The 27,159-nt window shown below is 46.7% G+C and overlaps 1 protein-coding gene across 3 annotated transcripts in view; it reads right to left on the bottom strand.

The window, feature by feature from the left end:
- Nucleotides 1-10,997: 10,997 nt before the first annotated feature.
- Nucleotides 10,998-27,159, bottom strand: part of PPP1R1B (protein phosphatase 1 regulatory inhibitor subunit 1B) — a 350,866-nt gene continuing 334,704 nt past the window's right edge. Inside the window, exons 6-8 of one of the 3 annotated variants that reach the window (XM_078645648.1) lie at nt 14,264-14,434; nt 13,480-13,650; nt 10,998-11,236 (exon numbers count right to left, since the gene is read on the bottom strand). In XM_078645648.1, coding sequence (XP_078501774.1) covers nt 11,181-11,236; nt 13,480-13,650; nt 14,264-14,434 — 398 coding nt within the window. In that variant the 3' untranslated portion in view covers nt 10,998-11,180. The remainder of the gene's footprint in view (nt 11,237-13,479; nt 13,651-14,263; nt 14,435-27,159) is intronic. The other 2 variants (XM_078645651.1, XM_078645650.1) reach the window with 2 other exon arrangements.

Genomic DNA, 27,159 nt, shown 5'->3' with positions numbered 1-27,159 from the left:
ACCTGTTTCCTTTTATCATGCAGACAGGTCACTTCGTGGACAGCCAGCCTCGTGTTCACTGTAAACCTCTTCCAGAGTGGGGTGGGGTCATGGAGGCTTGTTCCCACCCCACGCTGTGACGAGTTAGGAAATGGGTGGGGTGCAGTGCTACACCCTCGCTGATTGACAAACAGACTTCGAAACCCAGGGCTTTTGCTTAAAGCGCCCAGGCTGTTTTCAATCAGCGAGGCTGTAGTGCGTCATAAGGGGGCAGTGGCTCACAGTGTTATCCGCCACCGAGGATCAGGGCTGAAACCAGGTAAGCCCTCCAAATCCTGCGACGGCACATGCGCTTTAGCACATGTGTCTATATTGAAAGTACCCGAGTTTGCCTGACCCTCGTCACACTCTTTTTAAGTTTAACGGATTAACTGTTTGTTAAAAATAAATAAATAAGAAGGCAATTGATGCAGACATTGAAGTGGGGGCGGAGCCCTGCCGCCCTAATGAAGAAACCGCCGCTGCTTAAGGCCCAGTGTATATATCCCAAATTGCTCCATGATTGAAGGAAGGATGACAACATGGTCTCATTGTTCACTCGATACACACCAAAGATCCACCCATCACTCCCGCCACCACCTCACATGATAACCACACCCCTCAACAGACCCTGCTCAACTGGATCCCATTCACCACAGATGATACCCTCAAAACCATGAAGAGTATTCACTCCAAAGCCCCCTTGGACATCTGTCCGTACCACGTCTTCCACAGAGCCGCCACTGCCTTCACCCGAACTATGCCACACCATCAACTGCTCCATCAAAACCTCCACCTTCCTCAATGACTGGAAACACGCCAAGATCAACCCAGTGCTGAAGAAACCGTCAGCTGACCTGACAGACTTCAAGAACCTCAGACCCATCTCCTCTTCACAGCCAAGGTCATCAAAAAAGCCATCAAGGCCTAACTCTCCGAGTTCATTTAAGCCAATCACGTCCTGGACTCCTCTCAATCTGGCTTCCAAAGCAACCACAACACCAAGACCACCCTCCTCTCTGCCAACAGCAACATCCTCTCCCTCCTCAACTGGGAGAAACAGAAGTCCTCCTCCTCCTCGAACTTTGGCCACCTTCGACGCGTCTCCCATTGTACCCTAATCACGAGACTCCACGACGCCGGCATCCACAACAAAGCCATGGGCTGGATCTATTCCTTCCTCACCAGTAGAAGACAGAGAATCAGACTTCCCGTGTTCCTCTCGGAACCCACAGAAATCAGCTGCGGAGTGCCTCATGTCTCTTCCTTGAGTCCCACGCTTCTCAACAACTACATGGCCCCACTTGCCAGCATCGTCAGGAGCCACAGACTCAGCATCGTAACCTACACCGAGAACACACAGCTGATTCTCTCCCTCACTAACAAGCCCACGTTCACCAGAAACAATTTCCACAGTCGGATGAAGGCTGTCGCTACCTGGATGAGAGACAGCCATCTCAAGTTCAACTCTGACAAGACTGAAGTCCTCATCCTGGGGCCCAACACATAAGTCTGTGTAGACTCATGGTGGCCCCTGAGCTACGAACACCCACCTACACACCCACTGACCACGCACGAAAATCTTGGCATCATACTGGACTCCTCGCTTACCATGAACCCCTAGGTCAATGCCTTCATCTCATCATACTTCCACACTCTTCACCTGCTTCGGAAGCCCTGCAGATGAATCCCCACTGAGGCCAGGAAGACGGTCACCCATGCACTCATAAGCAGCAGACTCAATTACTGCAATGCACTCTACAAAGGAACCACCTAGAAATTCCTCAGATAACTTCAGAACGTTCAGAATGCCGCAACAAGACTGGTCCTCAACATCCCCCACCACAGCCACATCTCCGAACACCTACGAGAATTCCACTGGCTCCCAGTCAACAACAGAGTCAGCCTCAAGCTCCTCACACACACCTACCAAGCCCTTCACTACCCCGGACCCGCATACCTGAACCACTGCCTCCTATTTCACGTCAGTTGGGCGGACACTTCGCTCAGCCCAACTGGCCCTCTCCACCATCCCTCGTATCCGCAAGACCAGGACTAGAGGAAGATCATTCCTCTACCTCGCCTCTATATCCTGGAATGCCATGCCTCTCCACCTCAGGCTCTCCCCGTGTCTGAAACAATTCAGTAAGGATCTCAAAACCGGGATCTTCGAGTGAACCACAGGGCCCAGTCGGACCTGCACCCCAGACCCCCTCAGCGCCTTGAGACCCTCACGGGTGAGTAGCCACACTTAACAAGTACTGATTGATTGATTGATTAATTGATTGACCAGCAAGAAAATTGAGACCCCCCTTCCAGCAGCACCTTATTTTGAAATTTGAAAAAGTGAGAATAGGGGTCGTACGCTCTCAGTGATCATCCTGAAAGCCTGGAACAACATGCAAATCCATTTGAAATCGCAAACTGATTTACTTAGGTTAAAAAAACAATTCAAAACATATTTGTTCAACCTCGAAATGTACTTTAGAATACAGCCCATATGATACACTTCATTTTGTCTATCCTTTTCGCTTCTTTTCTTAATGATTACCATCACCATGTAGAGCTGGGATACCGGGGTCGGACTGGCCATATCAGGCACCGGGCGTTTCCCCGGTGGGCTGCCAGGGTGGGGGCTGGCTTTGGGCCCCTGCGGGCCGTTTTGGCAGCGTATCTGCAATATCAGCCCTGTAACAAAGTCGACTGAAACCGGCCCTGGCAAACAGCTCGGCTGTCCCCCACAACCCCCCGGGGGGAGGTGGATGAGCACTTTGCCAGGGCCGGTTTTGGTTCTCAGTCCAGCCCTGTGGGATACCTCAAGGTCTGATTTTGCACTATACAAATCCAAACTCATCATCATCAAAGTATTCTGATGCAAGCCCTTAGGAGAAATGCCTGTTTTTTGTATGTGACATTGTTGCGGATTTGTAGGGACCAGTTGCCCTGCTGTTTATTGATACGATTGGGCTTGAAGTTTGCTTCTTTACTGTGTTGTGGTGGACGCCACCTCTCCTTTTATTGGTACCAAGTGCACCTCAGGTAGGATGCAGAAAGGGTCACTTGAGCCTCCGGGGTCTTTCAAGAGTGTACATAGCACACCTTTTACATGCTCCCTCTTCTGTTAGCCGCTGTACAGTGTCTGTTTACTGATACATATAAGGGGCATTAGCACACCAATAAATCAAGTTTACAATTTTAGAGAGAAAAGTTATACATGCCAATGGACCTGATTCAGGCAGGAAAGATCCGATTTTTAAAGCCAAAATGGCTTTATTTTGGCAGCCGCCCATCTGAAATTGCCTCTGCTTCAATAGAAGTCATGGGGAAAATACCTTCCCTTGATTTGTTTTTCAAAATCTCCCACTTTGCTGTTCTAAAATGTTGGCATGTATGAAAAGGTTTTGCCAATGTGCGGCATCTACAAATGGAGGTATTCTCCAGTCTTCTTCTATGTACTGATCAACATGACCTTATGCTGCCATTTTAATAATATATCATTCGGCCCAACCCTGCTTGTTATAGCTGTGTCTTGCTGGGCCCACAAGCTGAACCGGGAGACGGAACCACCTTCACACCACCACTCCCCATCCTATGTCGTGCCTCCAAACAGCATCCCCCAACTCCCATCATGGCCCCCCATAGCCCACCTGTAGCCTTCACTGTCAGCGATAGCTGGAGGGCTAGAGCCAGGGCTGGAATGGCTGTACCAGGATTCTGGCACTTTCCCAGGAAGCTTGAAGGGTGAGGGCTGAATTTGCAATGGTGGGGGTCGGTTTTGTTACTGCGGGCCGGTTTTGCAGTGGTACTGCAATATTGCCCCCCAGTAACAAAAACAGCAAGCAGGAGTTTGCAGCCTCTCAGGGCAAGGCAGTGCTTACCCAGTGGTTGGTCTAAGAAAATTGCCAGGATGGCTGTGGGTACCCAGTCTAGCCCTGTCCAGACCAGGCAATGGAAGCAGTACGGGCAGAATTCCTCCTGAGGGCATGCATATGTGGGCAGCCGAAATGTGTGCTACCTTTCTGGGGGAGTAGACCAGGCGAAGAATGAGCGCTCGCAGCCGCAGCCCCCAGCTCACATCCGATTCTCCCTCGGTTTCACGTCAACATATCAACACCACCAACCTGCTTTGTAATTTACTTGTAAATAATGAACCAAGTAATACTGTTAAACACATTGAAAAATGTGCACATGTGGCATTTAAAATTATGGTGTATTAATCCATGACTGTAGGCGGCCCTTGATTTTATGCTGATGGAACTGATCCCTCCCTATGAGCCCTACGTGGATCAGACACATATTTATTGCAAGTCAAGAAGATAGCAGTGAGCAGTGATCTGTTGAGGGGTGGTGTTGTGGTTGACTCTTCCCTCTTCTTCTATCCCTCTATTATCCTATTCAATCCAACTAACAGACCCACATGATCACTGCTCAAATTAACTCATATTTCTCTATACTAATCCACCACTAATCCTTTTGGGTTCCGGAGTATCGTGTTACTTGCCAAAAAGCGCTCTGGTGCCATTTCAGGGATAGATAGTAAGTGCTATATAAATACAATTATAATTACTCCATGCTTGGTGGCCCCACCCTCTCACCAGCATGCCTCTCTGACCACATAGAGCAAGCCTCTCTTTCAGCATGGGCTGTGTGCGTCCCTGTGCATAGCAGCCCTTACACACCTTGCATTCATGTGGGTCTCGGCTCTCTTTCGGCTGCCTCCACCTACCCGTCCTAAGCGCTACGAGGCCTCAGGGTAGAAGTGTGCTCTATAAAACCCCATTTCATTTCATTTAATTTCATTTCATTCATTTCAATTCTTTCACCATGTGACTTTGGTGCCTTGCACACATAAGGATCACGTCATTTCTTTCCATGTGCCTGAGTGTCTCTGCATACGCTGAGGTTATGGGCTCAAAATCATCAGGTGCATGGATGTACCTGCACACACAGGAGCTCGAAGTAAGGTCAATTATTTAGCATACATTTTTATTATTCTCTCTATAGAGGATGTCAGCATAAAAATAATCAATACGATAACGTTTGTTCATACATACACTTACATGTTGTAAAAAAGTTAAGGAGAATAGCAGAGAAAGAGGAGTTTCAAAGCAGGTATTAGTTTGATTTAAAACAAAGTGATATTTGAATCTAGCTTATGATAGTAGTCTAAAGAAAACTGATGTTTAATTTTCTGTTGTATATTAAAATATGGAACTTGCACTTACTGACATAGTTCTCATGTGAAGAAAGCCTCCCATCAGCTATTATTTTTCTCTCTTAACCCATTCCCATTTACCCTTGGGTATTCTTGTTACACACTGAACTTGTGTGGGCCTGGAGCACCTTCTGGAAAAGTTGGAGCAAGCCTCGTTGTATTCATGGTGTTTCCGCAGAACAAACAGCTCTGATAAGACCTCAGAGTTCATGGCAATATCCACACGGTCAGTGCCCGAACTGAAGCTGATACTGAGTGCAGAGGTGCCACAGACGACTTGATAGAGGATGCAGGGTACAAGACTCTTACCGCTGTTGTGGTTAGGTGTTGATGGGCATCACGTCATCAGGGGCGGCTCTAGGCTCATGGCGGCCCTGGGCAGGGAGCGTAGGTAGGGGGCCCCGGAAGAGGGGGTCTGGGCGGGGCGGACCGCGGAGACCAGTAAAGAGGGGGGGGGTCAGGGTGTTTGGAAGTGGAACAGAGCTGGAGGCCGCCAAATCCCTGCCAGGGGCCGCCACGCAAATATGTATCCATCCTCAGAGAATTATTATATTAAGGATATATATTGGTGTGGTGGCCCCTGCGGTTTGGTGGCCCTGAGCAGGTGCACAGCTTGCACATGCCTAAGGCCGCCTCTGACGTCATTGTTACATGGAGGCACGCTAGTGCAGATCGGACCAGTGCAGCATACTACATCAGCCAGGACCCGACTCGAACTGGTGACCTGGTGAGAAGACCCCATTTGCCTTGCCAGCCACCCGAACTTGAGGGGTGGTCTACTCCATGTGGTGTAATGGCCAGAGCTACCGACTTTGGAGCTGGGGAACCAGTGTTGAGTCTCGGCGTCAGCTCAGCATCCTGTGACTCCAGGCAAATCACTTAGGGCCAGATGTATGATGCTTTTTAGCGTGCGAAAACCGGTCTTAGACCTGTTTGCGCACGCTAAAAAGCATGGGCCCATGTACAAACAGTATTTTGCGACCCGCAAATAAATTACGACTCGCAAAATAGTGTTTTGCGACTCGCTATTAGGAAGGGGCATTCCATTCCTAATAGCGACTGCAAAGCTATGTACCAATGTTTTGCGACCGCAATTGCGGTCGCAAAAAGCTTGCAAATTACCACCTAGTTCAAGTAGATGGTAATGTATTCGCAAATAGTAAGGGGGTCCCCAGGCGACTCCTTCCCCTTTGCAAATGCATGCAATGTTACTTTTTTAATAGCAGGCAGTGGTACCAGGGACCACCTCCCTGCCCTTAAAAAATTCAACAAAAACGTTTCATTTAAAAAAAAAAAAATGCATCCCGTTTTCCTTTTAGGAAAAAAGGCTGCAGTAAAAAAAAAAAAAGAGCTGCTTTATATAAAAGCAGTCCCAGACATGGTGGTATGCTGAGCCCAGCAGGCCACCATCCCTGGGAGGGCCTGTCATTCCCAAGGGCTTGCAAATTGCGAGAGGCTCATTAATATTCATGAGCCTCGCAATTTGCGACCCCATTGGGGAGTGCAAACACTGTTAAACACACTGTTGTACATGCCAAATTGCGCCTCACAAATTGCGAGTCGCAAATGCAATGCAATTTGCAAGGCGCTATTTGGCAGGTCGTACATCTAGCCCTTAACATCCTTGTGCCAACCAAAAATGAATGTGTCCTTGTGCAATGTATGTGGTGCTCATGTAAAGCACTCCAATATATTCAGGTCGAATTCAAGCTATACAAAACTGCAAAGAAAAAAAATACACCCCTTAGCACATGTCTATCTGACCACTGGATCTGTGGACAGTGATTTTAGTGTTGTAACTAGGAAATAATGATCCAGGTTCTGTATATGAGGATTTGATGCTGATGCTATCTGTCTGGGGGCATCCTCACTGGGATTTCAATAAATATGAACACTCATAAAGCCACCCACATCATTCTGAGAGTCTAGACTATTGGAATTATAATTTATATTTGAAAGAGATTTAATGAGGACAGCATTAAACACAGCTACACAGTTGGATTTCACATTAAGCATATTTGCATATTTACATTGCATTGTACTTATTGGCTCAATCAGACACATGCAGAGGAATGGATTTGTCTAGAATCGCGATTTTTAATGAAATACCCAGATTTGATTCTAAATATGCATCTTAACCCCGTGCCTACTTCAGCATCATTCATATGCACCTGTTTTAGCGAGGTGTCAAAGGTCATGAGCCAGTGACGCGGGCAACAAAAAAGTATCTTCTTCCAGAGTACCAAAAGTCTGTGCATCCGCCATGAGTTGTTCATCAGTTTGGAGAAAGAAACTCTTCACCACTCAAATATGTCTTTCTCTGGGACAAGTGGCCCAAGACCAGGTTGGGATAAGTTTAGCCTTTATGGACCAGACCCACAATTTATACATGGCAAATGAAAGGGTCTGAGCTAACAAGACACTGGCCTACTTAGATAGTCTGGCCTTGAAGAAAATCCCAGAAGTGGCAGTGGGACAACTAGGAGCCCCCAGTATAGATGGGGAGATCAGGAAGGCACTCGCTTCATTTCCCAATGGGAAAACTCCTGGTACGAATGGCATGCCAGTTAAATATTTCCAGACAGATGCTACTGTGCTGGTACCCAGATGCTAAAGCTCTATACTACAGCTTGGGAGAAGGGTAGCCTGTCTAATACCACCAACGAAGCACTAATAATCTGTATACCCAAGCAGCGGGGACAGGGCACATGATATCTCGCTCTACGCAGATGACATGCTACTATTTTGAGGAATGCGGAAGAAGGGTCGCACCCACAACTGGGTATCTGGAGGAGTTTGGTAGGTTGTTGGCCGAAGACATGTGCGTTCCCCTTGAATCAGCCCACACAGTTGTGCCTGGGAGTGCTAGCCTCATGGCGACTTCATCTGGGAGCACAGACATTTAAATAGTTGGAGGTGAGGATATATTGCAGACCTGATTACCTCTTGGGTGGCATTTGGGTTCCGCAATGAGGTATTTGAGAGGCAGTCGCTGAGGCTGTCGGTGATGTGCAGAGTGGCCCTGGTCAAAATGATGTTGCTTCCAAGGCTGCTACACTACTTTAATCATCCACTCATCTGGGTGGCAGAATATTGGTTCATGGCCCTGGAAGCTCTCCCTAGGGGCTGTGAACTGGCATAGGGCGGCTCTAAGTACCCTCCAGCTGCTGCTAGCAGACTGTGCTTTGGGGCTGCCTACCATGATCTGTATAACCTTGTTAGCACGGATGCAATGGATAGCCAGGTGGCTAGACAGTGGGCTCACACAGGGATTGGGTCAGATGGAAACAGCAGTAGCCAGGGGCGATGTGATGGCACACCGCCTGGACCCAATATGGGGGATAATTGTGCCAAATGCCTTGAAGGTTGTGGCTCTAAAATGGTGGGTAAGTAAGATGGGTGTTAAAAACTAGATCAAGACCGCTGTATGCGCCAACTATTCCACTGATAGGGTTCTAAGGTGGCTGAAGTTATTATACAACCCCTACACTGATTTACTGGACAGAAGATGGGCTGCCGAAGACTGGCAATCACTCCTTTTAATCAGATTTTTAGATGACTTTGGACTTACAGCCTTCCAACTCCTGACCTACAGGGCTATAATTCAAAATATTAAACTCAGCTGGGCCTCTTTTATTAGTGAACCTGGCACTCACATACTTTTACAATTAACCCCTCCCATGCTGGTGACGGAACCGCTCCATCACCAGCCTCGGACGCGCTGTGCTGATGACGGAGCGGTTCCGTCACGGTCCGCTCGGCGCGCCTGCGCGACGCTGATTCCGTGCCTGCGCTGGACGTTCTGTTGAGCGGGCGGAACCGCTCCGTCATCAGCACAGTTTGCCCTAGGGGTTAATATTCACTGCAGGGAAGAATCATAAGCTAGTACCTTGGTTTTACAGGTCGCCAATGAAAATGACCACATCCGAGCTGTCGTGGTCCAAAGCGGAGTGGGACACAGTCAGAGTAGGGTGTTCTGTGGCAAAGAATGGATGGTCTTAGCACTCACCCAGGAGGTCTTCATTAATTTGTGACTTACATATCCCCAAGTACACACAATTTAATACGCTGGATGGAAGACATCAAATGCCCCAAATGTGCTCACCATAACGCTGATTAATGTCACGTGGTATGGATGTTCAGTCATTTTGGAAGAGGGTAACTGAAAAGCTAGGTGTTCCTGCTGTGTTTTGCACCTGAAAACTAAAAAGGCTGTGAAGAGATTCCTAGATCTAGCATTAGCAGTAGTTAGCAAATGTAAAGCTATAACCAGGGCCACTGGAATTAAGTGATTGCGCGGCCGGGCGATTTTCACATATTTCTGGATTTACAGCATTCACCACATAATCCATTATCTGCAGAACAAAAAAAAAACGTTTCTAGCTAAAACGGTTCAAAACGTATTGAAAATGCAGTGACACCTTTCTGTTGCTTACTGCTATATTTAGGTGTTAAACTGTTACAAATGAGGTGCAACCAATGCCCATAAAATTTGCCCTTTCTTGCCACATCATTTACTCAACCTTGCTGCATAATTTGGCCTCGTCCTGCCGCATAATACTAGTGGCCCTAGCTATAACTCCTCCCCGATAGACAAATGGCAGAGCAACGTAGGTGGGCCAAGTCTGAAAGCCTTGCACTACATGCGGAAGAGGAGCGCATCCTCCCTAGAAGACTGATGACCCATTGATAGGACCAGTCCACTGGCATTTTTATAACCATGGAGCTTCAGGACAAGGTGGGCCAGGGGCAGAGAGAGTGACTGTAATTGCATCACCCTCCCCAAACCCTGCTATACCATCTAATAAAGGCTTGTCCCGGACATACTGCTTGGTTTGTTATAGGCTAAGGAATCAACATTAGTTGTATTTAGTTGTTAGAATGGGTCGACTACAGTTCATTTGTTGGTACACATAACCTGTGCCTCTTTGGTTGCCTTATCTCATTGCCTAATCCATAGGCCTCGCCTGGTTGCCCAATCTGAGCAGATTCAAACAATTTATCTGAAAAAGGTTATGTTATTATGGCACTGCAGAAAAACCCAAAACCAATAAACAGATTTACAAAAACTTTCAGACAGAAACAACTTTGTAACATGGGTGCCTAGGGTTGCTAAACATCTTTGAGGAATGCCTTTCTGCTGTCTGTGATAGTTGAACATCTCTGAGAGATGTCTGAAGTAGGTAACCATCATTAAGAGTGGGCACTGGGGCGACTTTGAGTAACAAGGTCTTGCTTAATGTGACCCTGTGTTCAGATTATAGCCTCTGCTTCTGTCTCCTGGGCTGAAATCGATGGACAGCGGCAGCTGGGAGCGGTGTGGTGGTGCGAGGAGTTACACAGAGGAGGCAGTGTTTGTATGTGACATCCATCTACAAGCACTGTGAGCAGTCTCATCTACACGTGACACCATAGAAAAGGAGGAAAGGTGAAAAAAGGAACAGCACAAATAACCGTGCAAAGATACAAATGAATAATAAAAACACAGACAGAACACTAGGTGTATTTCATGATGTTCGAAAATCTTATTCTTTGAGAACCTCTATGGCACATTGTAGAAGTGTAGTGCTGCACTGCCCTCTCGTGGTCATATGATATATTGACAGCGTTTCATATTTACTTGTTGCACATACAGCGGGCTCACAAATCTGTTACAATGCGCATCAATTTCTGCATCTCTTTTAATCACCCGGATAGAGCAGCGCTTCGGAGACACTGTGCTATAAGCAAACTATGAATGAATAAATAAAGCTGGAGTCGGCCGTGGCGTGCCAGGTGCTGTAATATTGCACACATTAGCTCTACATCGGCAGCAGCTCACATACAAGTGATCAGTAATGCACAGTGAGGCTCCGGCTGAGATCCAGGATAGGCCACGTCTATTCAGCTATTCATCCGTCAGGGCCGCACGGCTGCAGGGTCACGGGATCTGCTTGTAGGCTTCATGTTAAGGCCGCGTGGGGCCCTGTGCAGGCGGCTCTAGGGGCGCCTTCTCGCCAGGACCTGGAACACATCAGTTACATAGTGAGCCAAAGCCAGACGGCCGCACACATATACATCTGGCAATGCACTCCAGCCATGCCCTGCAGCTGCAGCTACTAATAAAGCACAGACACCCGCAAAACACACAGCTCACCCAATGTCCGGCTTCCCAAGATTCCAGGGTCCGCGCATCAGTAGCTCATCCAGTCCAGATTGTATTTTTGCATTTCTGTGATTTGTAATCCTGTTAGGCTCATTTTAAGTTCAGGACTTTGTCAGAGGCCAAGCAAAAACCTGCACTATATGTGCTACCTGCAAATGAACCTGGGAAACTTGAGAGATCTTGAGAGATCTGCACTCCACACCAAGGGGTATATTTACGAGAGGCTTGTTTTGCGTTTGCACCACGCAATGTGGTAGATGCGCGACAGATCGCCATGACAGATTTATGAAGCCACGCAAAGCCACTTTGCGTGGCTCTGAGTGGCTTAAAAAATCTCGAGTAGCGTGATGCAATGCAAATCTCTGCCTCTCCCATGGGTTTTGACCTATTCCCAGATTTTCATGAATGTGTAAACCTGGGAATGCACCAAAATCTTACACCTTCCCTGGGGAGGCGTAACAAGGCAAAATATTTTTATTTATCCTCATTACCTCCTCTTTCCATAGGTGCTGCATTATGCAGCACACATGGAAAGAGGAATTTGCCTCCTGGGATTGTTTTTGTTCCTGCACAAAAACAATCCGGTCTGCAATGCAGGCACCATTGTACCATGGTGCAAGGTTGCCTGTGATGGCGCTTGGCAGCCAAAATGGCACTAGCGCAGTGAGAAGGACAGGAATGCATTGCATTCTTTTGAATATGCCACATTCCTGCCCTTTCCCTCTCACGCAGGGCAGCGCTGCGTGACTTTTTGTAAATGTGCCCCTTTTTAGCACAAATACACTCACACAAAGCTCTCCAAATGCAGCTCAGTCTTGAACTGCCGTGCTCTGCAATTACAGTAATGGTCCTACACTGCTCAGTCGATGCACCTCACTCACGACCAGTATCCTTCTGCTATTCCATTAGGAAAATCCGCACAGTGCACCCCACTGCAATTCAGCCTTGAACCTCAGTATCCTTTCAGTTTCAGCAAACCCACTCCACTGCACACACCCTCTCAATGCATCTCAGTTCCAGTACGCTGCACCCCTTGCTATTTCAGAACTGGGACTCAGCTCTGCCAACACACCTCTATCCTGGCATGCAGCACACTCATAGTGGTCTGCCAATGAACTTCACAATAGCAGCATCCATGCTGTCCCAGTTCTGTGACATAAAGATCGCCCTGCAACACCCTCTGCTTTTCCATTACTGATTGTCACACACAGCTCTGCTGCGCACTTCAGTTCTGACCTGCAGCGCTACTACTAAAGGGTGACCTACTATTCCTAGACAGACGTCTGCATTCCTCTGCCAGTTCATGTTAGTCCCATCGGGGCCTATTTACGAGAATGTCACACAGTGCAGCGCAGCAAGTCACCTTGCTGTGCTGCACTGCTTGACAGGAAAAGGGCTGAAGTGTGCTGTATTTAAGGCAATACGGCGCATTCCTGCCTTTTCCCTCTGCCGGTGCCCTTTTGATAGACGAGTGCCAATGCAGGTATCCTTGCACTATGGTCTAAAGGTGCCTGTGTTGCATGCAGGAATGTTTTTGTGCAGGAAGTGGTACATTCCTGCACAAAAACAATCCTCAGAGGAATTCTCCTATGTTTGGTACAGATTGCATAGAAAGAGGAAATAACAAGGAGAAATAAAGATATGTTTTCCTCGTTACGCCTCCCCTGGGAAGGTGCATCCTTTGATGCTTTCCCAGGTCTACCAGTTCTGGTAAATCAGGGAATGCGCCAAAAACCATGGGCGTTGAGTGGAAACATCCACGCAAAGCCCATGGAACACCTTCCTAGGCCAGAGTAAGACAACGCAGTGATTTGGGCTGTGTTGCCTCACTCCAAATTTATGGAGCCACTCAGGACCATGCACAGTGGCCTTACGTGGCTTCTAAAATCACACGTAAGGTTTGCGTTGATCTTGAACCATGTAACGTGGTGCAAGAGCGACGCAAACCAGCTCATACATAGGCCCCATCATATAGTTCTTCTCTCACTACCGTTTTAGCTCTAAGGCTAATACACAGCTCAACAGCGTGCTCTGGTTTACTCCTGGGAGGCCTCACCCTACCCACCGCGCTCGTGCATCCACTTCATCCCCTTGTTTTCACCTCTCTCAGCGCTTTGTTTTGTGTCCTTCATTCCTTCTGTGTCCAGCTGGCTCTCCTCTGGGTCTGTGCACTTTGAGGCCTCTTGTTCACAAGCTTCTAGGCGCTTGGCCTCATTCAGCACGATGCGGTCCGTGTATTGTTCTAGTCTGCTGAGCACGGCATACTCCTCATCTGTAAGGGGATGCAAACAACCTTTATTCATTCATTTACTCATAGTGGACCCAGCATATCAAAGCATTTACTCCTCCACAAAGTGCTGCTAGTCAGATATGTCAATAAAACTTGAAAGGCACTTACGAGCTCTTTCAAATAGCCGGGAAATGTGACACCACAGTAGTGTTACACTCTTCCTGTGTCTCACCATAAGCCTAAGTGCCTTCTGTGGTTACTGACTGCCACTGTTTATTACTATTACCAAGATGGAAGCTGTGAAAGACCGTCGTAGCTGTGCAAATGATAGTGCCTGGAGACCCTCTTGGATTAGTGCGCTATACAAATCAACATAACATAACATAGCTGAGCATGGGGGGATGGGCAGCCATGCAAAGGGGCCTTGCGTGGTTTCTTAAATCGCATGTAATGTTTGCGTCAATCTTAAACCACGTAACATGGTGCAAGAGCGACGCAAACCAGCTTATAAATAGGCCCTATTGTATAGTCCTTCTCTCTCTACTGTTTTAGCGCTAAGGCTAATACACAGCTCAACAGTGTGCTCTGGTTTACTCCTGGGAGGCCTCACCCTACCCACCGCGCTCGTGCACCCACTTCATCCCCTTGTTTTCACCTCTCTCAGCGGCCTGTTTTGTGTCCTTCGTTCCTTCTGTGTCCAGCTGACTTTCCTTTGGGTCTGTGCACTTTGAGGCCTCTTGTTCACAAGCTTCTAGGCGCTTGGCCTCATTCAGCATGAGGCGGTCCGTGTATTGTTCTAGTCTGCTGAGCACGGCATACTCATCATCTGTAAGGGGATGCAAACAACCTTTATTCATTCATTTACTCATATTGGACCCAGCATATCAAATCATTTACCCCTCCACAAAGTGCTACTAGTCAGATATGCCAATGAAACTTGCAAGGCGCTTACGAGCACTTTCAAATAGCCGGGAAATGTGACACCACAGTAGTGTTAGACTCTTCCTGCCGTAGTCGCGGACTTTGAAGGTCTAAGCAGTCTCTGTGCACGCCTGGGGATCTTGACCACATACCCTGCTCACCTGGACACTGAGAAATTTTTCCTGACATTGGAGCTGATTGCTGCGAGGTGGTTGATGGAGCGGGACTGCGAGTCCCAGCAGTCTCAGCGGCGCTCCATCGGCCGTACCTGGTGATTCTCCCCCCCCCCGCCTCCCAGGACCTTATCACGACTCGCGGCCCCCGCTTTGCGGGAGCCGCTCATAGTCGCGGGCTTTGAAGGTCTAAGCAGTCTCTGTGCACGCCTGGGGATCTTGACCACATACCCTGCTCACCTGGACACTGAGAAATTGTTCCTGACATTGGGGCTGATTGCTGCGAGGTGGTTGACGGAGCGGGACTGCGAGTCCCAGCAGTCTCAGCGGCGCTCCATCTGCCGCACCTGGCGACTCTTCCCGCCCCCGCCTCTTCCTACTTAACCATGCCCAAACCCGCGATACGCAGGACGTGCGCGGGCAGCGCCGGGCGAAGACCGGGCCAAGGGCGGGCCCGTTTAAGCCCGTTAGAGACCATGTAAGACCGGACCGGGCCCCCTCTCTAAGCCTGTCCACTATACGTTTCATTAACGAACAGTATGTATGCTCCACTCCTCTATTGACATATATTGAATTTGTTTATGAATACAAGTCTTAATTTGGGATTGTATATTGTGATTACCCTAGTATCATGACTAGACGAGGAAGTAGGAGCAAAACAGCTGCAGAAGGGGCTCAGATAGTAGGCCCCATAGACAACTTTCTCATAAGGGCGAATTCCTTCATAGATCAAGGTATTTCCGACCTGGAACGTAGAGTGTCCCAAGACCTAGCTTTGGCTTTGGCAAAAAGATCTTCCTTGGGCCACTTTGCGACCGTCAGAACCCCCGAGCAGGTCAGGAAGCCCCCCCCGATAGAAGCCCGTGCTGATGTGCATAGCCTACCAAATGTGGTGGACTTATCAGCATCAAAACTTCTGTCTGACTCCCAAATAAGTCTGGAACTGGAAAACCCCCCAGATTTATCTATGCTCACTACACCAGAGCTGACGAGACAACTGAGGGGAAATAGGGAGGGCGCTGTAAGGAAAAAAAGGGACAAACGGAAAAATACTAGGGCCAAGAAGACACATGAGCTACCGAAAAACCAGGCGGAGAATTCAAACCGAACTACACAGAAAGGGGAAAAAACAGGAATATTGAGCCACTAAATCCTGTAACAAGCGAGTTCTTGGGAAATGAAAGCACTGAGGCATTGATTAATACGGAAGGGGGAGAAAACGATAAAGTGGTAGATAATCAACTTTTAATAAAAATGGGAGAGGTATTTAAATCTTACTTTTCCCCGATAGAATCCAGACTACAGCATGTTGAAAAACAGTTAGCTGAATTAAGTACTCTCTCAAAAAGAAAAAATCCATTAACTCCTGGGATACCAAAGACTGGGGGAAATAAACTAATTTCTGATAAATCAGCGGGCCTACAAGTAACAAAAACTGCGGCTGCAGGACCAAATGTAACATCGAAAACCCCTGCAGCAGCAGAGAAGAAAACTGCAGATAACCCCAAGGAATCCACTGCGCAGGTCAGGATGGTTAGTAATACCCCCAAAGTACCTGATACAGATGTCAATAGGGATTCTCATAGGGGAGCCCCCAATAGTAGACTCGCCTTTAATCTCCCCCCCCCCCTTGCCCCCCCCCGAGGCTAGTGCCTTTGTGGTGGTGATGACTGACGTTCCGGAGTTGCTAAACCCTATAGAGGAACCTACCTGGGCATTAAAGAACAAGGTCCAATATTGGCTTAATAAGAACCGACCATTACCACTCTACTGGTCGAGTAAGATCCTAATGGTTCGCAGGGCTCCCTGGGTGGGGCATGGAAGGAAATCAATTCAGGGTGACTGCGTTCTAGTCAATTTTAAGGATCCACGCACTGGCATAGACACAAAACGACTCTCTTTTTTCTATCCCTCTGTGACCCGTAATGATTTAGTCAATGAAGAGAACTGGCATAGAGTAGGCCACCGAGACCTAGGAAGAGAGTGGGAGGACTGGGGAGGTAATCCTACCAGATATCCTACCAGGGAGCCAGTCTACAGGGATATTTGGAGAGGAATCCCAACTATAAACAGGTATAGCTGTCTGGAGATGGTTGATTGACCACCAACGTCAAAGGGTCCTTTGAATGGTGGTCGGGCGCATGTTGACCGCATTTCACCACAGGGTGGGAGAGTTAATACCAGACAGGTAGAATCGGTTCCATTGGTTGCAGATAATAACTCAATAGTAGCGATTCCGAGCGTGAGTGACATGACCCAGTTGAAAGTAACAATACCCCTGGGGGAAGTAGATAGCCGGGCTGAGGGTTACCCTTTCCGCCTGATCTCATGGAATATAGCTGGTCTTTCACGGAGGTTAGAGGACCCGGTATGGTTAAAATTTGTCGAATCTTTCGATATAATCTCCCTCCAGGAGACTTGGAGCAGAGGGGACCCTGGCCTGGATGGTTACCAAATTTTCAATGTTTGTGCCGAACCCTCACATGTTGGAAGAGCCAAGGGCGGCCTTATGACAGCTATTTCTGTAAAGCATAATATGATAAAAACTGTCACACTGGTGGAATCTCCCTGGTACCAACTGTTTATGATTAAGGACTTATTCTTAGTGCCTTTGCTTTTAATTATTGGTATTATAACATATTCGATACCCATGTTACAGTGGTTATTGAAAAATTACAGGACGAGATTGTTAAAGTAACCAATACCTTATTTCCTCTTTTTATTATGTGGGTAGGAGATTTTAATTGTAGTTTGTGTAAATTTAGTGGTTCCAGAGTCTGTGGTCTAGTAGATCTAAGCGACCAGCCATTGGCACATTTTAAGCACTCAAAACAAGGAGAGGCTTTAAATAATATCATAACGATTAATGACCTTTGTGCCCTGGATATGTCCAACTTTTCAAGATTTCTGAGTATACCTACTTTCCATGGTACAGGAGGTCAGATGAGCGTAATTGATTTTGCTCTGGTCTCTAGAAATTATATTCATCTTATCAATATTTTCAGATTGAGGCAAATCCAGCTAGTGATCATAACCCCCTAATTCTGAGTCTGTGTCCCGTTTTTAAGAGAGCTCAGACCGTGGCCCACCCAATCAAATTTAGTCAGAACCAGGGGGTCACCTTAAAGTGGGATAAGGTAGATGCAAGCCATCTAGAGGCGGAGATTTTTAAAACAAACAAAGAAAGGATAGATGCCTGCTTAACCCCCTCTAATGAGCCGGATCTAATAATTAAGAACTTTGAGGCTCTTCTGGGTAATGTGGCCCCTTACCTCCTAAAAATTGTGGGAGGGAAAAAAGGAAATGCTTGTAAATGGTTTGATGCAGAATGTTCTAGAGCACAATCTAGACTAACAAAGGCATTACACCAAGTTCCACGGGATAGGGAGTTAGTTAGAAGGTCAAGGAAAATGTACAGAGATGCTATTATTAAGCGTAAATCAGATTTAAAGAAAAAGGCATGGGATGATTTAGGAAAAGCCTCAGAACTAAAGGACAGCCGACTCTTTTGGGAGGTAATAAATCATCCTTTTTTAAGAAGCGAAGAGAAGGATAACATGCTGGTCCATATCCCAGGGTACACCTGGGAAGTACATTATGGGAAAAGTTTTAATCCAAAAGGGGCGCCCCTGCCAATTGCTAATGAGGGGATCTGTGATTTCAATTTGGAGTCAGCGAATATGCTTTGCCTCTCATGGTCCCTTTCAGAGGTTGAGGCCACACTAAGAAAAGGCACTCCATTAAAGGCCCCAGGGCCGGACTCAGTCCCTTTGGACCTCTTTAAACATAATATAGAGGTGTGGGCACCACTCCTATTACTCTTGTTCAGAGCAGTTGTGGTAGGATGCATTCCGACTTCCTGGCAAGAGGCGGTAGTGGTTCTGATATTTAAAAAGGGCAACAAATGCGACCCCTGTTGTTACAGACCAATATCGTTAATAGATGCGTCTTGTAAACTGATGGGTAGGGTGATTTTGGCTCGCTTGGAAACCTGGGCTGAGTCAACAGGTATTACTGTGGATTCCCAATACGGGTTTAGGCGGGGAAAAGGAACCACTGAGCAGTGTCTAAATTTGGCTCTAATCTTGGGTAAGTACATGAGGGCTAAGCGTGGTTGTATCCACTTGGCCTTCATGGACTTATCCAGTGCCTTTGACACTGTATGTAGAAATAAATTGTGGCAAATGATGGAGTCCATGGGGTTTGAAGAATCGTTGGTCACCCTCCTCCACAGACTGCATGCTGCTACAACAGTAAGGATCAGATTTGGCCCTGCCGGGGAGAAGAGAAAGTCCATTCCATCGACTGAAGGTGTCTGCCAGGGGTGTATACTGGCCCCTTTTCTGTTCCTGGTGTACACCAATGGTCTGGAAGCCTGTCTGTTGGAAAGTTGTGTAGATTTTCCCCAGGTTAACAGTAAACAGTAAACGGATACCGATGTTATCTTATGCAGATGACACGGTGCTAATGACCCTAACTGCCAACAGCATGCAAACTTGTTTGAATGCTTTTGAAACTTTTATGCAAGGATTAGATCTAAGGGTCAATTTCACAAAGTCCTTCACCATGGTCTGCGGCCCAATAGGGGTAAAATCTCGCAGGCTTATGGTGAAGGACTCAATTATTGTGAAAGTTGATCATTTTAATTACCTGGGGAATTTATTCAATAAAACCTTGAGTTGGGATCCTCTAATATCAGCCCGTGCAAAAGGCTACCCAATCCATAGAGGCCGTTTTTCGCTTCTCAAGTAAATTGGGTCAGAAGCCGGTTGCAGAACTAAAATCCTTATATAAAGCAAAATGCATTCCTGTTGCAACATACGGCGCGGGCGTGTGGGGTACACAATCCTGTAATAAAATCCAGATCATGGAAAATAAGTTTATAAAGCGCCTCTTATCTGTCCCATCTGGTACCTCAAACATCTTCTGCCATACTGAGGTGGGTCTTGATTTTGTGAGTGACATTATCCATGTCTCCCCCTTGCTGCTTTGGAGCAAGGTTTGGAGTTCTGAAGAATTGAAACTGACAAAGGAAATATTGCAAGATTGCCTCAAGCTTGAGTATTCTGCGAAGATCCCTTGGTTATTATATGTTAGGGAAACCTTTCATAAGATAGGCTTGGGTCATATTTACTTAAATCCCGAAACTGTTGGTAGGGAGACCAAGTTAATAATTAAAGAGGCCTATCGCACCAGGTTAGGCATGTTGAGAAATAGCGAGAGCGTGGTACATGATAGGGGATGGTTGCAGCAGCAGCCTTACCTTTCATATATTGCGCATATCTAATGGCGCTTTTATTTGACTAGGTTTCGCCTTAACAAATTGCATTTCCTATTTGCTTTTCCAAAGCAAGTGGGTTGGTGTGAGAGACTACCCCCTTGCCCCTCTAATAACAAAGTCTCACAAAACACTGTCCATCTTGTTCTTTTTTGTACTTTGTACAAAGATCCAAGAAATCGATTTATTAGGCCTGTTTTGTTAACCCTTGGATCCCGCTATTACAAAGAGGGATACGAATACTTACTCTCACTATCAACTCCAGCCATATGTAGTGCTGTGCTTAGTTTTATTAGACTGGCGCTCACCATCAGAAACCGATATTGATTATCATCATGAATATTTTTTTATCTATATCTATGAAATCAGCGTGTAGATTGATATCCCTATGGATTGCACATGCACTTTATAAAATCTCTCTTTTTAATATATGTGACCTTTTAACTTACATGTATCCTAAATGTATTGCAAATCAAATTTATGGATATATAATATGTTTATGGATGTCAACATAACTGTATGGTCCTTTTAAATTATTTGTGTAATTTGTAATGTTTCTTTTAATCTGTTTATACTTTTATGATTCTATTTTTGATCGAAATAAAGTTTATTGACTGACTCTTCCTGTGCCTCACCATAAGCATAAGTGCCTTCTGTGGTTACTGACTGCCACTGTTTATTACCATTACCAAGATGGAAGCTGTGAAAGACCGACTTAGCTGTGCAATATATAGTGCCTGGAGACCCTCTCGGATTAGTGCGCTATACAAATCAACATAACATAACATAGCTGAGCATGGGGGAATTGGCAGCAGCAGTCTCTCACCATGCCCCTTTCACAATATGCCATATGTTTGGTCTGGTTACCTCTGTCTTCTCCTCAGGGGAGGGGACTTCTGTCCCTTGCAGGCCTGTGTCTCTGTTGGTAAGGGTTCACAGGAGGAATCTTGCTTCTTTAATAGCAATGAGAAAGGATATCTGTGAATCGTTATAAAAGGCAAATTTGACCTTGCTTCATACATATGGTGCAGTGTATGAATTGGCTGTGTCACATCACCAACACTGGGCTTGTGCAGGCCCAGTCAGTGAATAACTGACCCTGTCTCTACAATCAACTCCATGCAGCTGTGACTGCTTAAGCCACTTTCTGCCCAACCAGAGACACACTGAAGACCCCATCACAGGGCATGCACCAGCAACATCAATATCTGTGTCTGCACACCACGCATAACTACACCTCTGCGAACCATGTGCGCTCACTTCCAATGAGAGCGGCAGCCGTGACCACACAGCACTTCACTAGACACTGCACGTACATTTACACCTCTGAGAACCTTATGCACCCACTTCCAATGATAGCGGCAGCCGTGACTGTATATCAAGTCACATCACTAAACACTGCACGTACGCTACACGTAGATTTACACGTACATTTACACCTCTGAGAACCATATGTACTCACTTCCAATGATAGTGGAGGCCGGGACTGCACACCACAATTAACTGCACTGCTCGTACATTTACTCCTCTGCGATCCTTGTGCACTCACTTCCAATGATAGCGGCAGCCATGACTACCCATCACATCACTAGACACTGCACATACACTTACACCTCTGAGCAGTGCTTTAAATCGAAACAAATAAGTACAGGTACTCATTAAATTGAGCTAGGGGTGTGGAAGTGGGCGGGGTTAGAGGCGGGGTGAGACATGATGATACAAAAACACTTCTGTTGAGTATTCATTTTGTCCTTGATAGTTGTCTCAAACTTTTCATATGCGCAGAGAAGGGCATATATACCAATTGCACGACAATCCAAAACATGTGAGAAATGTATCAATATAAACAATATGTGCTAACTAGTTATACAAAATGAATGCCAAATACCACATGTTAATGTTTCCTTGTTTTGTAATATTTGTAGCTTCTTAATGTCATACTGTTCCTACTTACTTGCATTTGGCGCAATTCTTTTATATTCAAGAGTGCACACACCTACACACAAAACAAGTATTCCACGCATTTCTTTTCAAATACCTCCTGAGTGTCCCGATTCTCCTCGGCTCTGATTTCATTTCTCTCTCACACACAAACATACACACAAACAAGCAGACAAACACTCTCTATCAGTCTTCACATCTCTAACCTCTCGATCCCGCCTCCTCACTTCTCTCCCATTTGTATCTAACTCCGTCCCACTCGCTTTACCCCAATTGCATCCTGTCATTCTCTACCATCACTCTCTCTATTTCTCAGTACCTCTCTTACTCTTTCCATAGCTGTCTCAATCTTTTCCCCCTCTCTGTCTGCACTTACCCCTTCTGTCTATCTTTTCCCCTTTAAACTCTTCTCTGCTTCTTCTATCTTGGCCCCTTCACTCTTCACCTTCTCTCACCCCATTATCCGTCCTCTCCCCTCAGCAGAAGGCCCCACGGTCGGCAAGCTTTCAGTGGCAGATAGTGAGCACTGCTGGGTTGTGAGCATGTGCAGAGTCCAGCATGGAAGAGGCCAGGGGCAGAACAATACTGGCCTCTGATGGGAAGGTCAGTAGACCACCTCTCACCTCACCTGGGCATGAGGGAGTCCGCCTAGGTAATCCCCACCACCTCATCCCCGACCATAATGGACTCAAAGTCACAGAAGGCAAGCAGAGAATGTCCCATACACTATCTAACAAGATGTCCCAGCATGGAGGCTCAGCATGGGGCTGTTGAGGACAAAGAGAGCTTTCATCTGGGTGGGGAGAGAGCAGAGGCCCACTTGCCGCAGCAGCAGGCTTCCAGCAGGCCGTTCAGGCCCCACCGTGCCGCTTGCCACAGCTTAATAATACAGACAAATGGAAAAACAGCAAATACGCTGCTAAAAAAAAGGGACACAGCTGGCCATCTGCACCGGCCCAGTGCCCTCCTTATCAATTCAACCCTGAGTACTGGTACTCTCCTTGGCAGTTGAGAAGTGCTGGTACTCAGCTTGGTAAAAATAAGAAGTGCCAGTACTCAGCACTCAGTACCGGTGAGTACCGACCCATTTAAAGCACTGCCTCTGAGAACCATTTGCATTCACTTCCAATGATAGCGGCAGCGCTGACTACACATCACATCACATCACATCACATCACTAGACACTGCACATACGCTGCACGTACATTTACACTTCTGAGAACCATATGTACTCACTTCCAATGATAGCGGCAGCTGTGAGTGCCCACCACTAGTTACTGCACTGCACGCACATTTACACCTCTGCGATCCTTGTGCACACACTTCTGATGATAGCGGCAGCCGTGACTACACATCACTTCGGCAGGCATCATGCTGATGAAGTGCTGACACAGCTCAGTCTTGGACCCTCCTATGCAACACTGGCTGATGACATATGTTATCCCATGGCACCCCATGTGCCATATTTACCACAAGACCTACCTCCAAGCAATGTACAAGCTCATCAGCAATCTCCTCCAGCATGCCTGTGATTTCTCACCACCATCAGACAACATCGAATCCAAGCCCCAGGACACTGTCTGCCCTTTATGATCACACCTCAAAATCAGCAGCCAAACTTCTTTACCGCCCTACAACACCGAGTTCCAAATCTGCACAATATCCTGCACCTACCGAGTGTTCTTCTGTATGCATTTTGAAATCAGAGACTTCCCAGGGGCTACTTCTCAGGTGCCATGGTCAGTGAGCACCCCAAAGAGCGGGTCCTTTTTTCCAAAGGAAGTGACACCTCTTGCGAACTATGGGCGACTGTTTGTTTGGTGGCAGTTTTGATGGAGATGAGAGTACCGCCTTCTTGTGAGACCTAGCAGCCACATGCAAAATCTAATATGGTCATAGGACGCCAGTGGCAACTTTTGACATATCTGTCCGAGTGTGTGGGTCCCAGGCAGTCCTTAATTTCAGCAAGTGGTTTCAGGTGCATGGCACAAGCACTTAATTCTCAACACCAGCACGTATGACAGTTTGCCACATGGTGGCACTGTGTATCTAATTTAGAGATGAACACAACAGTTGTTTATGAATTATATATACATTCAAAATGGCTAATAGGTGCCAATATCCGTTCTTATAGCTTTGGGTGTCCTGGAATAAACTGAATTGTCACACTTGTAGGAGTGTGATGGTCAGTAGTTACATTGATGCTGTCATTGGCAGGGCTGACAGGTGCTATAGGTGTTGCAATCTGCAGCAGCCTCCTGACAGGGCCCTGGCTCTTATTGTTTTACAAATTAAGCACTACTCCCAGGCGATTCCATTTTGTCTTGCATGTGCATATCTACAGTGCGTGCCTGAGTTACTGCGTTCCCCTTTGCAGGACGATCTCTTTGCTTTATCGTGATTGTAGATTCTAGAGATATCAGTCCTCACAGTTTCTGATCCATTGGACTCTAAAAAATTTGGCCTGAAGGCTGGGCGGTCGACCTCGAATCTGGGGAACCGGGTTCGAGTCTCTGCAATGACGCTTAAAATCCTGTGATTCTGGGCAAATCACTTAATCTCCCTGCGCCTAACAAAAATGAAAGTGTCCTCATGTAATGCAACTGGTGCTATGTAAAGCGCTCTGATAACCTGTACCGGGTCAAGTTTGCGCTATATAAAACTCTGTAAAATCAAACAAACAAACAAACAAAAAAAGTAGCATTCAGACACGATCTCATTATGCTGACCAGTACCCCTAAAACTGACCACAAGCTCCCAGAAGCCTGCGGCCCAAAACAAATAATCAGCTATTACATGCCAGAGCGAAAAAGCTAGCCAATTTTGTTTCCCTAGTAAGCCCAACTGGCAACCAACAGCCAAGGGTGTATGCTACCCAAGTATAGAAAACAAAATATTGTCTGACAGAACTATTGCGTTCTATATATCATTTGCAAAAATATTTTCGCATTAGAGTTAATAACAGAAAATCCACACCCACTTTGACGATATTTTTGTACACTATATTTAGGCCATCATATTTCTGTCAGACGATAATGTTAACACTATTTTGACATACAAGCAGCCAAGGGAAGATTCAGGACACGGAGAGACTTCGAGAACCATGGACTGCAAAACATTGTGCCAACACCCAAGTCTCTCCTACAAGTTTGTCTTTCCCGGTTGGTGGACTTTCCTACACTTTTGGTCCAAACAGTGCTTAAATTGTGCCAGTGGTTTCCGTTGCTAGGCACTGGCGTTTAACTGTCAACACTGGAACATATGACAGCTGCCACGTGGTGGAGCTGTTTATGTCATTTAGAGATGAGCAGGACAACAGATATTTATTAATTCAATATTTGTTGAAAAATTGCTATTACTAGCCGCCCAACTCATTCTTATAGATTTGAGTCAAAATTGTCACACTGGTAGCAGTGTGATGGTTAGTAGTTGTGCAGGTAGTATCACTGGCAGCACTGTCAGTGGCAATGGGTGGTGCAAGCTGCTATGGCCTCCTGACGAGGGCCCTGGTTCTTATTGTTTTACAAATTAAGCACTGGTTCAAACACAGGAGCCAAACATGCTGAGTTCACCTGAATTTCTACTAGACTGTTGTAGAGTGGAATGGACCCTACAAATACTGTGCGATCCTGTACTGGCTGGATATCTGGTAGTAAGTGCAAGTACCTGAGCCCCTCTGAAGTGCTAGAGAATTTGACCCCTTAGGCAAAAATGAGGGTGAGTTTAGCCTCCTAGATTAACATTGAATTACTCTAGTGATCACATGTTGGTGCTTGAATGTGCCAAGTACTTTGGGTTTTCACTATTGTGTTTTATTTCAAGAGTTCAATTGTTCTATTAATGTATTAAGATGAGTTATATCGTCACCTCTGGCTGACTTCTGATGTTTACTGAGTTTGAGCACCCATATAATAAAGTGTCCACCACCCAATCAGAGCTGCCACTAAAAAGTCAAGGAAAGCAAGGGGAGACTTGGGTATTATTACTGAGGGTGGTAGACCAGTGAGAGAAAAGCAGGGGCCAATGCCAATGTATGATTGGCGAGTGTCATGGCATGTATGTGGAGTGGTGGTGGGAAGCCACTAGCTGGGTTTCCAAACTTGTGTTCCTCTGTAATTGTTTGGTCTATGCAGACAAAAATGGGAGCTCTTTTATAGTGCAGTTTAGTGTGAAGGAAGAGTCTGAGGTCGCTCTTAGAATGTGTCTGCAGCATGTGCTGTTTTGGGATGGGAGTCAGTGGAGTCACCTGTTTCCTCTGTTTGAGTCCTAATGTGGCGTAGCCTCCCCCCGCCTCATCAAGGCACCACACGCCTGTACTGGCTGTCCTTACAAAAGTTTCAGAACCCACCGTCCTTACTAGTGTTGCTAGAGACCTGTGGGCCTTGATATAAAGTGCATGCATTTATAAAGGTGGCTCAGTGATAGAACACTCGCTGCTGAGGTATGCAGTGATCGACAGTTCAACAATCCCAGTAAGACTGACTCAGCCTTCCACTCCTCTGAGGTCATTAAATTGAATACCATTACATGAGGTAATAGTACAACTTGTACGTTACAGCACTTAGAAGTGTGGTAGGAGGCACTGTATAAAATACATTGGTATTGTTATTATGATTTTTGGACTTGGCCCTGCTGGCAGGGTCATCCTGGAACTTTTTGCCTTTCCCCCTAGCCTTTTTGCTGTTATGGAATAGATGGTTTCAGGATTCTGAACACTTTGCCTGGTTAGCAGTGCAAAGTGTGTGCGTTGTCTACCTCACACAGGCTCAATTTAGAAACCCCATGGTAGAAACTGTATATTCCATGTGTGGTGTGCCTGAACTGAAAATAATGAATGCTGCGCAATGGTGTGCAGAGGTTTATTTTCACCAGTGAAGGAAATGTCACTTTTAAAATGGACGCCATTGCTGTGTGCTCTGTGCCGCCTGCCTGCAGTGGGTTGGCGGTCTTGTGTTTGAAGTGACAGGGTGCCCTACACCTCCACCACAGTGACTGTTGGGACTGGAACTGCCAGGAGCCTTCTAGAAGGTTCTAGCCCTTTCTGGTAGGTGGGGTGAGGGGGGTATACATAGGGGGGCTCTGCCTCCATGTGCTCAGATGGAGCGTGGACTTAATTGAGAGGGGACACTCTGCCAGGAGGTACAGCCACAAGGCCCTGTGCCCATCTGTGCCCCTCTGCTGTCCACGGGGCTAGTGAGAGACTCTGCTGGAGTGGAGACTGCTGTGCTAGCAGGATTG

Source organism: Lissotriton helveticus, chromosome 5_1 (assembly GCF_964261635.1).
Source record: "Lissotriton helveticus chromosome 5_1, aLisHel1.1, whole genome shotgun sequence".
NCBI classification, from domain to species: Eukaryota; Metazoa; Chordata; class Amphibia; order Caudata; family Salamandridae; genus Lissotriton; species Lissotriton helveticus.
This window is presented reverse-complemented; position numbering and strand designations above follow the sequence as displayed.